This window comes from Protopterus annectens, chromosome 4.part1, assembly GCF_019279795.1.
Source record: "Protopterus annectens isolate FY-2018-M chromosome 4.part1, PAN1.0, whole genome shotgun sequence".
NCBI classification, from domain to species: Eukaryota; Metazoa; Chordata; order Ceratodontiformes; family Protopteridae; genus Protopterus; species Protopterus annectens.
In genome coordinates, this window is record NC_056734.1 from 967929606 (window position 1) to 967942986 (window position 13381).

The 13381-nt window shown below is 40.5% G+C and overlaps 1 protein-coding gene across 2 annotated transcripts in view; it reads left to right on the top strand.

Moving 5' to 3' along the window:
* The window catches only part of ECEL1 (endothelin converting enzyme like 1), a 2857191-nt gene extending 2845076 nt beyond the window's left edge, over window positions 1-12115 (top strand). For both annotated transcript variants that reach the window (XM_044070676.1, XM_044070677.1), the window contains one exon: window positions 11324-12115. In XM_044070676.1, coding sequence (XP_043926611.1) covers window positions 11324-11423 — 100 coding nt within the window. In that variant the 3' untranslated portion in view covers window positions 11424-12115. The remainder of the gene's footprint in view (window positions 1-11323) is intronic.
* Window positions 12116-13381: the final 1266 nt, after the last annotated feature.

Genomic DNA, 13381 nt, shown 5'->3' on the forward strand with positions numbered 1-13381 from the left:
TACACCTTCTCTGAGTGTAAACACTGGCGGTGCATTGCGGAACGAGCGGTCTTATGCGTATCCTTTGCTCCTTGGACGGGTACACTTATGCCTTCGTGGCTTGTATTTGCTTCTCCGTTAATTTGGGACGGGTACTATGTTGCATACTGTACGTGCGTTTCATTCTGCACGGGACCTGGCTGCTGCCATTACTATTGTGGGCGGACCGTGACTGTCAGCACATTAGGTTGCTCACCTCATGCCGGCTTAGACACGCCTCCAGACGCATCCTACCTGGGCTCGCTCACGTACACTACGCACGTGTCTGTGATTCCGGTGCACTCTCATTAATATGTATATGGCGCTACTGCGCCGGCTATTCACTGCACCGCCGGCGCAAGCCTTACGCCGAGCTTCATGAATCCCGGGGAGTGTATTGGTATACACATCCCTTACCCCATCAGTGTGACATTCGAGCTTGTCTTGCCCTACTTGTAGCTGTCATAATAATATAAGCCTTATGTACTTTAAATAAAATTAATAATGATGTGGTGCCTCTTATTTAACTACATTATTAAGTCTGTGATTTATCCAATACAATATACTACATAGCTGCCAAAAGGTCTAAGGTTTATATCTTTCCAATCTAAAAATATATATTAATATATACATATACATTTTGCGTGCAAATCATATTCTATTTCCATATCCTACTGTTAACAAAGATTGCTTTCATCCTTCTAGACTTCTTCAGGTCTGTGTACAAGAACTCTACAAACTAACTACAAAAAATATTATTATATAATTAGTATTGTTATTACACATCATTTAGAATAAAGTGAAAAAAAGAATAAGAAAAAGAAAAAAGTGTATGATGATGGAAACAAAATATACACTTCAATTAAAAATGATTTAACGTGGTATGTAATGGGTTACAGGATGTTTTTAACATATGACTTTCATAGCCTGTCACTAGGAAATCATTCCCTAAGTTCTTCAGGTGTCTCACAAGTTAGAAAGCTTGTGAGGAAATTATTATTCTGTTAGTTTTGTTTTACTTGGAGCACTTGTCTGTGTACTTAAAGGATTTTCGACTGGAAACATACTGCCTACCTTGCTTGGATTACTTTTGAATACTTAATAATATTTTTTATTATTTTTTTACTTAGGATGAGTTTAAGTTTGCTACTTCTACTACCATTGTCTGATCTGATTAATATACAGTGATTAACTAGATATATATGGGTTGAAAATCTTCCATACAGAAAAGTTTCTTACACTGTTTTGTTTTTGGACCTACTATACTTGTTTAGTAGGTTGTTTGAGACTTTGGGGATGCCACAGAGAGTACTCGTTATTTGTAATATTTATAATTTACATACAAGTATAGCAGACAGACTAGTATTAAAACTGCAGACTTCACTATTACATACTTATCTGTTTGCTTGCAGGCATCATTTCTATAGAAAAATAAAAACACACTAAAGAGACAGTTGAGTACACTGAATCAATGTTGATTGTGCACAAGTACTAGCTCAGAGCCGAAAGTGATTTAGCTAATGTCTCAGGCAAGAAGAAGTAAGAAATGAAGGGGGAGATCAAGGGTGACTTCCTCGAAGGCATGCAGTTCCACTAAAGACAGGAGGATATAAATAATGGGAGTAACAAGTGAAGGAAAATATAAGAGAAAGAAATAGTTTGAGTAGTAGGAGTAAATTTCAATGTCTATTAGAAAGGAGAGAATAAAAGCTGATAAACAGGATGCCAGTGGAGGAGGGTTTACAGACTATATGGCCATTGCTTACAAAAAGGACATTGAAGCACTTGTCTTCAGACTAGCCATTGTGCAGAATAAAATATACGCTGAAGACTGGATGCTCTTAACATTTACTTAAATCACAAGGGCAGAGGTGGTACTCAGTTTGACTTAAATAAATGGTGGGTGAATTGAATGGACTCAGACTCCCTTTTGGATAAGCCTGCTGTGTGCATGCTTTAAAGATGTTTCCAGTGAACTTAAAGCACAAGGGCAGAGGTGGTACAAAGTTTGTCCAAAATAAATGGTGGGTGGTTTGAGTGGACTCTGGCTGCCCGTGTGGATGAGACTACTGTGTAAGTTTCCTTGCTAGAGAGAAAGAGAGAGACAGAGAGAGAGAGAGAGAGGAATGGACATAAACAAACTACACAGAAATGGTCCCAACACGGAGCCTTGCGGAACACCAACATTTTCAATAACTTTCTCTGAGTACTTATCCCTCACACCAACTCTGTAACTTCTCTTACACAAACAGTTTTTAACCTCAGTATAATGGCTCTATTTATAATGTTTGCATAACCTCAAGAAATTGTGATGCATAATCAAATACCTTTTTTAAACATAAGTAGATAAAACATATACAGTCCATATTCAGAATTGTCAACTACATTGCTGTAAAATTCTCCAGGGTTATTTAGAGAAGATTTTCAGGTATGAAGCCTTACTAGGACATATCATGTAGCTGCCTAGTGATAACATAATAGGGATAGCAGTGCTCACTCAAATACCTTCCCAATTGTACTTTAAGACGTATCTACTAGTAATTAAAAGCAGCACCATAACTTTTACCATTTGGAAATGGAATCACAGCACAGGGTGACATGACTATTAAGACTGGTAAAGCAGCTCACTATTTTCAGACGAATCTTAAATGGAAGATACCATTATATTCATTAGCACCATCTGCAGCATTACATCTAATCACCTTAATGGCTGTTTCAGTGGCCTCTTCCTGGGTCAAGCTGTACTATCAGTACCACATTTCCTGTCTTGGGTTGCTTTTAGAATTAGAAATATTAAATTGTTTATACAAAGTACTGGCACCAGTGTTTTGTTCAGTAACTGTTAAGTTGTCCTCCAATAACTCAGTGTGTTGCCAGAATACTGCCTCTAAAATGTTTAAAGAAGGCTTTGTAGTTGTCTTTCATGTGAGCAGCCATTTTTTATAACACACCTTTTGCATTCTAATAGCTGTTTTCAGATTTTTGTAGCAGTCTGAAATTTTTATGTTCTACTTCTCAGTTGGAAATGTCCTGCTCATTTTCCAAAAATATATCTTATTAAGATGTATGGGTGACCATCGGGGGCAATGAGAACTTATTAACCTTTCACATTAAACCAAACCTGCTCATAATTTTTAAAGCTACATAGCTTTCTGTGTAATACATAGCAAAAGTAGGTGTTTGAAAGGATTTCCCTGTAAAAGTCTGATTCCCAGAATTGCAATCCATGGATCATCAAGACTAAGATACCAAAAGTGAGATACCTAAATGAGTCTGGTACTGCAGTGCCTTAAAATAATTCCCTTTCTTCAAGGTAAAGAAATCTTTTAGTTAGTGTATATAGGTAGCATGAGTACGAGAGAATGCCTCCCCCCATATTGACAGTGAAGTTGGTAAAGTCCTCCGTAGAATAGTTTTAATACCAAGTTACAAGTTTCACTGTTTCCTGTTGGAATTTTGTATTTGTGGGAGCCACAAATCATTGATCTTGTACTTAACGAAAATAGTTATTCTCTTGTAGTTACTTCTAAAATGACATCTCTAACGTCAAACAATTTGAATAGCATTCACTAAAAATTTGTGTTTGACCATGTTGTGCATCCTGCAGAAGGCTTGTTGTACACCTTTCTGATAAATGTTGTTCTAAACAAATATTGTAAAGAACAGTTCATTTTTAAGCTAAGCAATTCACCTTAAGCTGTGGAATGTACAGCATGAAATCCCTCATTGTCATTTCTTATAATTAACTATATTTATGTTTTGGTATCAACAAATGAAGATCCAGACAATTCTTTATTGATCATATAGACACCCCTACTCATTATTAGTAAAATATTCAATATATTCAAAACAAAGATGAGTTAAAATATTTTTCAAGAGACTCAATACATTGTCAGCAAATTGATAATAGTATATAACATACACAGAAATTAATACTTTTACATGTAACATGATTCTGAATCATCCATTAGGTGTCGTTGCTTTGTAGACCAGACACGTTAACACCTATCCAAGTTCTTTCCAGTCAGTCATGCACCTTCATTTCAGTGACACAGTCAAGGGTATACATTTTGCAAGTAATAATGTCTGGCAAGGCAGGCATTTTCAAGAAATTAATGCATTTCAGGGGTGGCCAAGAGCTGTACCACCTCTGTAACAGCATGAATTCCCTGATAATGCCCACCCTGGATGGCATTATTGTACTTAGAGAATGGGGTACTGTTAAAATGTTTTGTATTTTTTTTAATTTACTATATACACAGAAATAGGTTCATAGGTTCATACTAGGCTATCTGCCCTAGGGCATTTACAAGCCTTGCCAGAGTGTGTTTGGCTTTTGCCACCCACTTTAAATGAATTTTGCTATGCCCTTTTTTGAGGATAGTATACTGTGCCTCTGTCTAACAGTGACACAGAAGTGATACCCGGAGTAAATCTACGATCTCCCATCCACTCATCAAGATTCCTCTTGAAGAGAGTCAATGAGGGACTGCCTAACCTGGACTGGGATTTTATTCCAGAGTGAAGGGAGCCTCTGGGTTATGAATCTGTCCCTCCAGCATGTCCTATTTATTTCAGTGCTGAGGTTCAAGTCTCTCGAGCGCGTAGCTCGATGGGATTTGGATTTTTTTGAGGTGCAGCTTGTCCATTAATTCCGGGTTGGACGTGGCTTTATACGTCAGGCACAGATCGCCTCTGAGCAGGCCGTATGCCACTGAGTAGAGCTGGAGTTTCTTTAACCGGGCAGCATATGGCATCTGTTTGAGCCCTTGGATCCTCTTGGTGAGGTACCTTTGGGGTCTTTCCAGTTGCTGCAGGTGTCTGGTAAGGTATATCCCAAAAGGGGCATTGTGCTCAATTATGGGCCTGATGAAGGATGAGTAAAGAGGCATGATGACCTCCCCTGATCTAGATGTGAATCCCTTCATGATTAGGTGGGTTATATAAAATGTTTTTCTAACCACTTTGGCCATGTGGTTGTCGAATGAGAGATTGCTATCAACTTGGGTCCCCAGGTCCCTAATTACTTCTTCCGTACTTAATGGATTACCATCTATGTGGTAATTTGTGGGCACTTTGTTTTTGCCGAAGGGGATGACTATACACTTTTTGGCGTTTAGCTTGAGGTCATGGCTCTGGCACCAGTTGTCTGTTTCTATGAGGCCCTTTTGTAGGATGCTTGTGTCGGCTGGAGAGTCGATTAAGGCACCCAGTTTGGAGTCATCTGCGAACTTGTTCAGCCACAGTCCTTCCATGTTGGCCTGTACCTCCGAGAAATATATACCAAACAAGAGAGGTCCCAGGACTGAGCCTTGTGGGACGCCAGTTGTAACTGGTTTGGAGTCTGACATGGCTCCAGCAATTCTAACCATGTGGGTTCTGTCCTTGAGCCAGTTGGCAACCAATCTAGTGACATAGGGGTTTATATTTAAGCTGGTGAGCTTATCTATAATGCCCGAGTGAGGTATTGTATCGAAGGCTTTTGCGAGGTCCAGGTAGGCTGTGTGGACCACCTTCCCCTCGTCAATGGCCTTGGTGACTGTTTCAAAGTAATCAACCAGGTTTAAGAGGCAGGATCTGCCCTTAACAAAGCCAAACTGGGTAGGATCCAGTGTCTGTAGGTCCCCAATATCTTTATTTATGAGGTCCATGATGATCCTTTCCATAGCTTTGCAGACCAAGCTAGTCAGGCTTATGGGGAGATAGTTTCCAGGATCCGTTGAGGCACCACCTTTGTGGAGAGGGACCACTGTCACTGTACGCCACTCTTTGGGTACATATCCTGTAGTAAGGCTGAGATTGAACAGTAGTTTTATGTTTAGGTTTAGTTCTTCTTGGAGTTCATGTAGGGCGCAGCCCGGGACACCGTCTGGTCCCATTGATGCTGTGTTTTTTGCTTTGGAGAGGGCGGCTCTTACCTGAGCGTCTGAGATGTCAGGGGGGCAGCACTCTGCTGGAATAGATATTTGCCCTTTTGGTGGGGAAGGGAGGGAGAAGTTTGCGCTGAACCTGTCAGCTAGGATGTTGGCAATGTCTGTGGGTTCGGTGTATTTTTTGTCATTTTGGACTAATTCTGAGCATATCTGGGAATTCCCACCCTGGTTCCTAACATAACTAAAGAAAGCCTTGTGATTATCCTTAGTTTCCTGTGCAATTTTTCTCTCGAAGCTGGCCTTAGACGATTTTATGAGTGCCCGTAGTTTTTTGCTAATACTGATCAGAGATGCCTTCCCTTTTTGGGATTTTGCTCTATCATGTAGTAGCTTCCTCCTTCTGTTGTATAGTTTGTTTATGGCTGGGGTCCACCAGACAGGACACCTGCCTTTGGAGGATTGGGTCTTGGTTTTGTTTGGGATTGCATGATCCATGCATTCCTGAAGGTGTTCATAGAATGCATTTATAAAGGATTCTGCAGTCTGGGCTGTATTTTCCACAGGCCCGGGGGCTTTGAAGGATTCCACCTCGGTTTTGAGGAGTGTGAAATTTGCTTTAGAGAAGTTTTTCACTGTGATTTTCTGGGCAGGGGCTGGGGTCGGGATATGAATATCTAGTGAGATTAGCTTATGGTCTGATCTTACCAGTGAGGGATACACTTCTGGTCTGGAGCATAGAGTCCCCATGTTGGTGATGATCAGGTCCAGTATGTTTTCCCCTCTTGTGGGAGTGGTAACAAGTTGTTCCATAGCATTTGAGTTTATAAATTCTAGGAACCTTTGGGCTAGGGTGTTGGAGCTAGAGTAATGCTCCCAGTCTATGTTTGGGTAGTTGAAGTCGCCCAATATAATGGTGTTTGGAGAGACCTTCATATTTTCCGTTGTTCTCAGGAAGGCCGAGTGGGGTTCCTGGGTTTGGGAGGGTGGTCTGTAGCAGGCTATAAACTGGAAGGCAGTTTTACCCACTGTTAGTTGCACATGGATAGTCTCTGATGCTTCGTGCTGTGCCACCAACCTGGAGGTGTGGGTATCTTTGACGAATATTGATACTCCCCCTCCTTTTGTGGTTCGGTCAAAGTTTTGGGGCCAAAAAACATGGTATGAGGTATAACCTGGCAGTGCTGGGGTGCTCTCGGGAGCCTTGAACCAGGTTTCTGTTACTCCACAGATATCAATGTTCTCCATGCTAAGGAGAGTTTTGAGTGCGTGTATTTATTTATTTATTTATTTTACATTTGTTTACCGGGTTAGTCCAACTGGATACATATCCCTTTTCAGCAGAGACCCGGGGAGAAAAGCTCCACAGTACAACAGGTATTAAGTTACATTTCAAAAAAAAGGCAACATAACATGGTAAGGTATAAAATGTTTCAACATAACAGTTGCATGAAAGTTCAGGGAAAAAAGAGAAAAGCATATACATAATTGAGACAAGGTTTAGGTTTGACATTTAACAATTTCATAATATTTGGGCTAGGGTGTATCTTGAGGTTTAGACTTCTGGCATTGAGTAGCATTACTCTTAGTTTCTTATCCCTTGTGATACCTATGGAGGTGGGTTTGTCTTTTGAGCCTTGCCTAAAAAAGGCACCTTAGGGGTATCAAGAGCCTTTGCCAATATCCGAAAGCCCAGGGGTGACAGGTGCAAGCCGTCCCTAGCGAAGCATCGTGGCTTGTCGAGCATGTCATCCCAGGCTGACAGGCATTGGATCCCCTTTGAATGACACCAATACTTAAGCCAATTGTTGAAATTGATCATCTTGTCTTCATATTGTGGCATCATTCTTGGTGAGGGTAAGATGCTACTCAAGGTCAGGGTCATACCGGCCTGGGCTACATGCTCAGAGAGCTCCTCTATGTCTCTTTTCATGTAGTCCAGGGAGGTACATCTCAGGTCATTCACACCAGCATGGACAATTACTGAGTCATATTTGTACTTGCCTTGGAGTGACCTGAGTGCTTGTGTTATGTGGCGGATCCTAGGGCCCGACAGGCAGCTCACCATGACCTTCTCCTTGTTCAGCCTGGTGAGCGGGACGTCAGTGTGCCTGACGATAGAGTCACCTATTACAAGTGTATCAGGTGTGTTATTTAGCCTTAAGGGCTGTGACTGTTCGGCACACTGGCTTTGTGAGCTATGTGTTGCACGTGTTTTGTTTTGGGGTAGCGGTTGCTTGGGCGTCTGCTTTGGAGGTCTCTGTTGCTTAGGCAGATTTTTATTTAGAGCCTCCGAGTATGTTTTTGTGTGTTTATGTGTTTGGTTTGCTGTCATGGTAGGTCTATGTGAGACTGGAATTGTAGTCAGTGTGGTTTCCTTCTCCTCCTGACTGGTTACACTAGTACTGAGTTGAGAGAGCTTAGCCTCCAGTTTGGCTGTATGGTTGCATCTCTCACATGTGTTGGAATTTGTTGGGAGGAGGAGAGAGATGTCTGTGTACATGAGGCAGTTGTAACATTGCCTCAAGGTTCCCAGATTCCCCAGCTGGACCGGAGAGGAGATTGACAACTGACCTTTGGACATGCTAGAATAGTATTGGGAATTCCTTTATAATTGAAAAAAGGGCCAATGGGGAACAAGGTACTCAAGGGGAGTTTGTGTGGGTGTAGTGCTTTTAATTTTTTAGTGCTGACTTATATAATTGCTTTAGTGAGCAAGTGCCAGGCTTTAGAGTAGGAATAGGGTGTTTATTATGAGAACTAGATCAGTTCTAAGGGAAAAAGTGAAGAGCAGACTTTGTGGGGCCGAGAATGGTTTAAACCCAATTAAGAGGCGTTGCCCGATGCTGCGCTATGCGCACAATCGCGCAAAGCCACGCTAAAGCGGGTTTTATACAGGGGGGACTTGAAAAGAAATAGACAGAAACATGCACACACTCAAATATAAACACACACACACACACACACACACAGCCACCAGTTAGACACTTTAGCGAATGCATCTGAGATATCTCATTGTGATCAAGTGAATTGCCTTACATGCAGTTCTGTCCTTCTCTAGTTTCCAAATATATTTGTAGAGGATAGTTTTAGGCATACATACCTACCAACTGTACAAATTTTCGCAGAATTTCCAGATTTTTGGCTCATATTTTTGGCTTGTTCCTCATAAAATGTGTGGTTTTCTGGCAAATCACTGGGATAATCTGAGGATTGAAGTCACTAAATAATGACATATATTTGAGTTTCAGACTTCAAATCCTTCAGAAAATGTATGTTAAAACAAACCCTGTTACTCAATCAGCTTTCTAAGTTTATAAGAGCAATATTTAAAATATGTCCCTATTTTTGGGCCTTTGTCCCCCATTTTGTTGGACTTTGTCCAGATTTTTTGCACTATGAGGTTGAGAGGTATGATTTTAGGTCCTTGTTAGCCAGCTGTAGGCATAATCATAATCATAAATAGGTGGGTTTGTTTTGGTGTGATACGTTGCAATTTAACATGTGACATGTCTTATTATGTGACATTTTACTATTTAAGAACGGACTTGTTAGTGTTTTTTTATCTGAAGCAGTTGCTGTATGGTCAGCGATGAAAAGCGCTTCATTAAAACTATTTTACCTTCTACTCTGGGCTTCTAGATCTGTTTGTTTTTTTGGTTTATATAGTTTTGTTTTGCTTCCAGTAAGTTTTGGTCTAATAATCATAGTCATGCCAGTCTCTGATGGCTAATTATGCATCTGTTCCCACTCATACATGCTTACACAAAAGCAGATGTAATTCTCTTCACACACACACACACACACACACACACACACACACACACACACACACACACTTACTGACAGCAAATATAGGCCTAAGATACTCAAGAGGTCTAGCTGGCAGACATTTATGGGTTTAATCGCACTCATTTACACGCCTTGCAGTCATCTGTCTTGCTGGCAAACTGATAACCCACTCACAATCCCAGCCTCCTTACTACCTGCTAAATGTCATTTTAATAGTACCCTCACCCCAAAAGACAAGTATTGTTGTAACCATAATCATACAGTGCCATTATGATCAATCACTGGGTTAGTCACAATTATATTTTTCCCTAAGGAGTAATGTTTGGCATCCTTACAAGTGTACACATTTCTTAATAGCCAGCTATGAGCTCCTTGTAATTTCATACTTTTCATGACAACCAGCTATGGTCTTATTCCAACTGATATCCTGCCTGGTGGCGAAAAAGGTCCACATATATATGAGTGCACTCTAGAAGAATCTTCAGAGCCGTATTCTCTCCCTTGGTAGCCAGTTACGGGTTTTCTTAACCTTGTATTCTTCTCATTTTCAATTACTGGATCTAGTCGCATTAGCACACTGCTGGTGGCTAGTCATGTGCTTATCTAAACCCAAGTACTCTCCTCATTTACAAATGTCAGAGCTCCTTCTAACAAGTCAGCTACCCCACACTTGGGCACTTGTAGTTAGTGAAATATATATACTCCCTCACCTATTCCCAAATCATAACCTTACTCATACCTTCCATCAGAAATGACTATTTATTTAACATTTGTTCACTGGGAAAGTCCAACTTGAACAAAGCCAGTTTTCAGCGGAGGCCTGGGGAGAAGCACTCCAAATACGTGTCTTTGTAATGTGGGAGGAAACCGGAGCATCCGGAGGAAATCCACACAAATGCAGGGAGGACATGCAGACTCTGCACAAAAGACATGCCAGCTGAGACTCAAACTGGAGAACATCTTGCTGTGTGGTGACAATGCTACCGCTGCACCACTGTGCCACCAGGACTATTGGCCTGATCTCATTCACCTCCTCCCCACAACTGTACATTCACTAATACCTTGTCAAGCTGCCAGCTATCTAAAGAAAACACACATTGGTCCACATTCTGTTGTTCTATCACGTTTCTAAGTGTATAATATCAATATTTAAAATGTATGCCCATCTGTGAGCTTTTGTCTCTGATACTGAAGTGAAAAGTCTGAAAGCCAGAATTCTAGTCATCTGACAAGGGTAATACTACTGCTGCTACTAATAATAATAACACTCATTTGTAAATCAGCTAGGCCGAGTGGACACACAATCCTTTTTTGGGGTGACACAAACTTCCTGGTTAAGTGACTTGCTCAGGGTCACACAGTATGCAAATGAGGGCTAAGGGAATCAAACCTTGTACTGTAGGAACTACACCTCATAAACATAACCCTCTGTACCAACAGTAAGGATAATAATAAAACAACAGTAAAGTAAAGAATAACACTGTCTTAAAATAAAAAAGGACTGCACCATATTAGAATTGCATCTTTATTTTCAAATTCTCGTTTTGTTATAAAATTATTGGCAAACTTTCTCTATTTGGTGAGCTTGAAAAAAAGATACTGGAGTTGCTTATTTTATTTTCAAACTCTTTTTTTTATTTTAGGGTTATTGGCAGTCTTTCACAGTTTGATGAATTTGGAAGAGTCTTCAACTGCCCCAAGAACTCTCCCATGAACCCATCCCACAAGTGCTCAGTGTGGTGAAAAAGTTCTGTGAATCATCTCAGTCTGCAGCACCACAACCTTAACTGAAGAACCACAGATTTGCCAAATAAAAAGAATTCTTCATGAAGAAGAAAGGATGGAATTTTTGTAAAGGATATGCCTTTCAGAATCAAGCAAAAACAGAAAATTGAAAAGATCCGGAGCCTATGATGTTTTACTTATCCATAATCCCAGGAGATGGCAAAGCAATGCCATCCTCCTTCCTCTGTGTTAATGTACTGCTGCATCTCACAACCACTGCATTTCATGGACTGCTTAATGCGTGTGCGCATGTGCCCCTTACTGTTTACAACACTGCCACAGGACTAGAAGCTGAACATGAAAGCTGCAATTTTCTCTGTAGACAAACTTCAGCAGTCTAAGGGGTGCTGAAATGAAGGCAGCAGTTTTGTCCTAAGGAATGAACTCCATGGTGTTTAGGATATTGTCAGCGGAGAGAGCCATGCTTTTGTAAAATTCCTCAAATCTGACAAAGAACTGAACATTTTTAGCATGCATGTTTATATTGGAGTCATAGTTCTGTCAGTGGAATCCTGATTCCAATGTTGAGTTTCATGTTCACCCTGTGCAGGTCTAGCTTTCATAATACTTATTGTTTCCACTGATTTCAAACCAGCTAGCATTACTTTTCAAGCATTGTATTTGTAATAATAAATGTATATTATCATCCCATGAATGTCATGTGTCATTCAAGCAATATGAAGTCCAAGTCATCTGTATAGTACCATCTAGCACATAGGTAAGGATACTAGCTGCATGCAATATGTTGCATGTGAGTTGTCAATTTTATTGCTTTACTTACTTAACATTTTACCTGTCTATAGGCATATAAGTCAATAAACACTGCCTGAAACAAATGATCATCTCACAAAGAAATATCTCACTGTGAACTGGAAAAGTAAAGGATGACTCTTAGATGATAGATACATAAAGTCTTGGGTAAATTCATTACCATAAATTTTAGACTCTTGTCATCCTGGAGGCACCAGCCTGCAAGATAAACATTCCCTCTAGCCTTTACTCAGGTATGCACAATGAAGAGTGAATGTAGTATTGACAGTACTTTTCACTAATACAGTAACATTTAGAATAATTGCAAGGACCCATTTAGTACACTCAGTAAAAAAGACACTGTGGCATAAGGAAGCATGGCAGGAGTTGGAAATGGGCATATTACGGAGGGAGAGTAATGTGGGGAAAATGTTTGTCACTCAAAGGCAGTGATTTAGCTAAATTTCTGCTGGTGACTGTAAAATGAGAAATAGACAAGGACTTCAAAGCAGATTGTGTCAGGCAATAGGGAAATGTAGCATCAAAGAGATGGGGACATGAGAGATTAACATTTGAAGTTTGTATAGTATGTGGTGAAAAGTTTGGTTTTCTATGCAGTCCTTTTCAGTTAACATTTCCACTATTTCTGCACGTGTCATGTAGCACCCTCTGTATACTAAGTACAAATCCCTTTATGAATTACACACTGATGCAGTAGGCATAACAACATCAGCTCTGTCATTTTAGCTATAACTGTCTATCCATTATATGTTCTTCCAGCCTAATGTGTCAAGTGTCATCAGCCTTAAACCTTCTGGAATAAACAGCCTGTTCCAAGTGTTGCTGATGAATACACCTCTTCATCTTTCCTCAACTTGCAAAAGACAATACCTGTAGTATAATGCTGGTACAACCTGCCTCAAACTCCTGCCAATCCTTTGAAATAACATTTGGTTCTATAGGTGAGGTGATAAATGGCTCAGCCCTCTTTTTCACCTCTATGGCTAAGCGCACACCAGGTGGTAATGAAACAGTACATACGTGTACATCTGTGATCTTGTGCCACATTCATTTCAGCTTCTCCCATAGCAAGCCACTGAGCTGAATGTGTCCCTTATTCATGCACCTTGTTCCATTGCAAGCCATGGAGCCAGAAGAAAGATCAT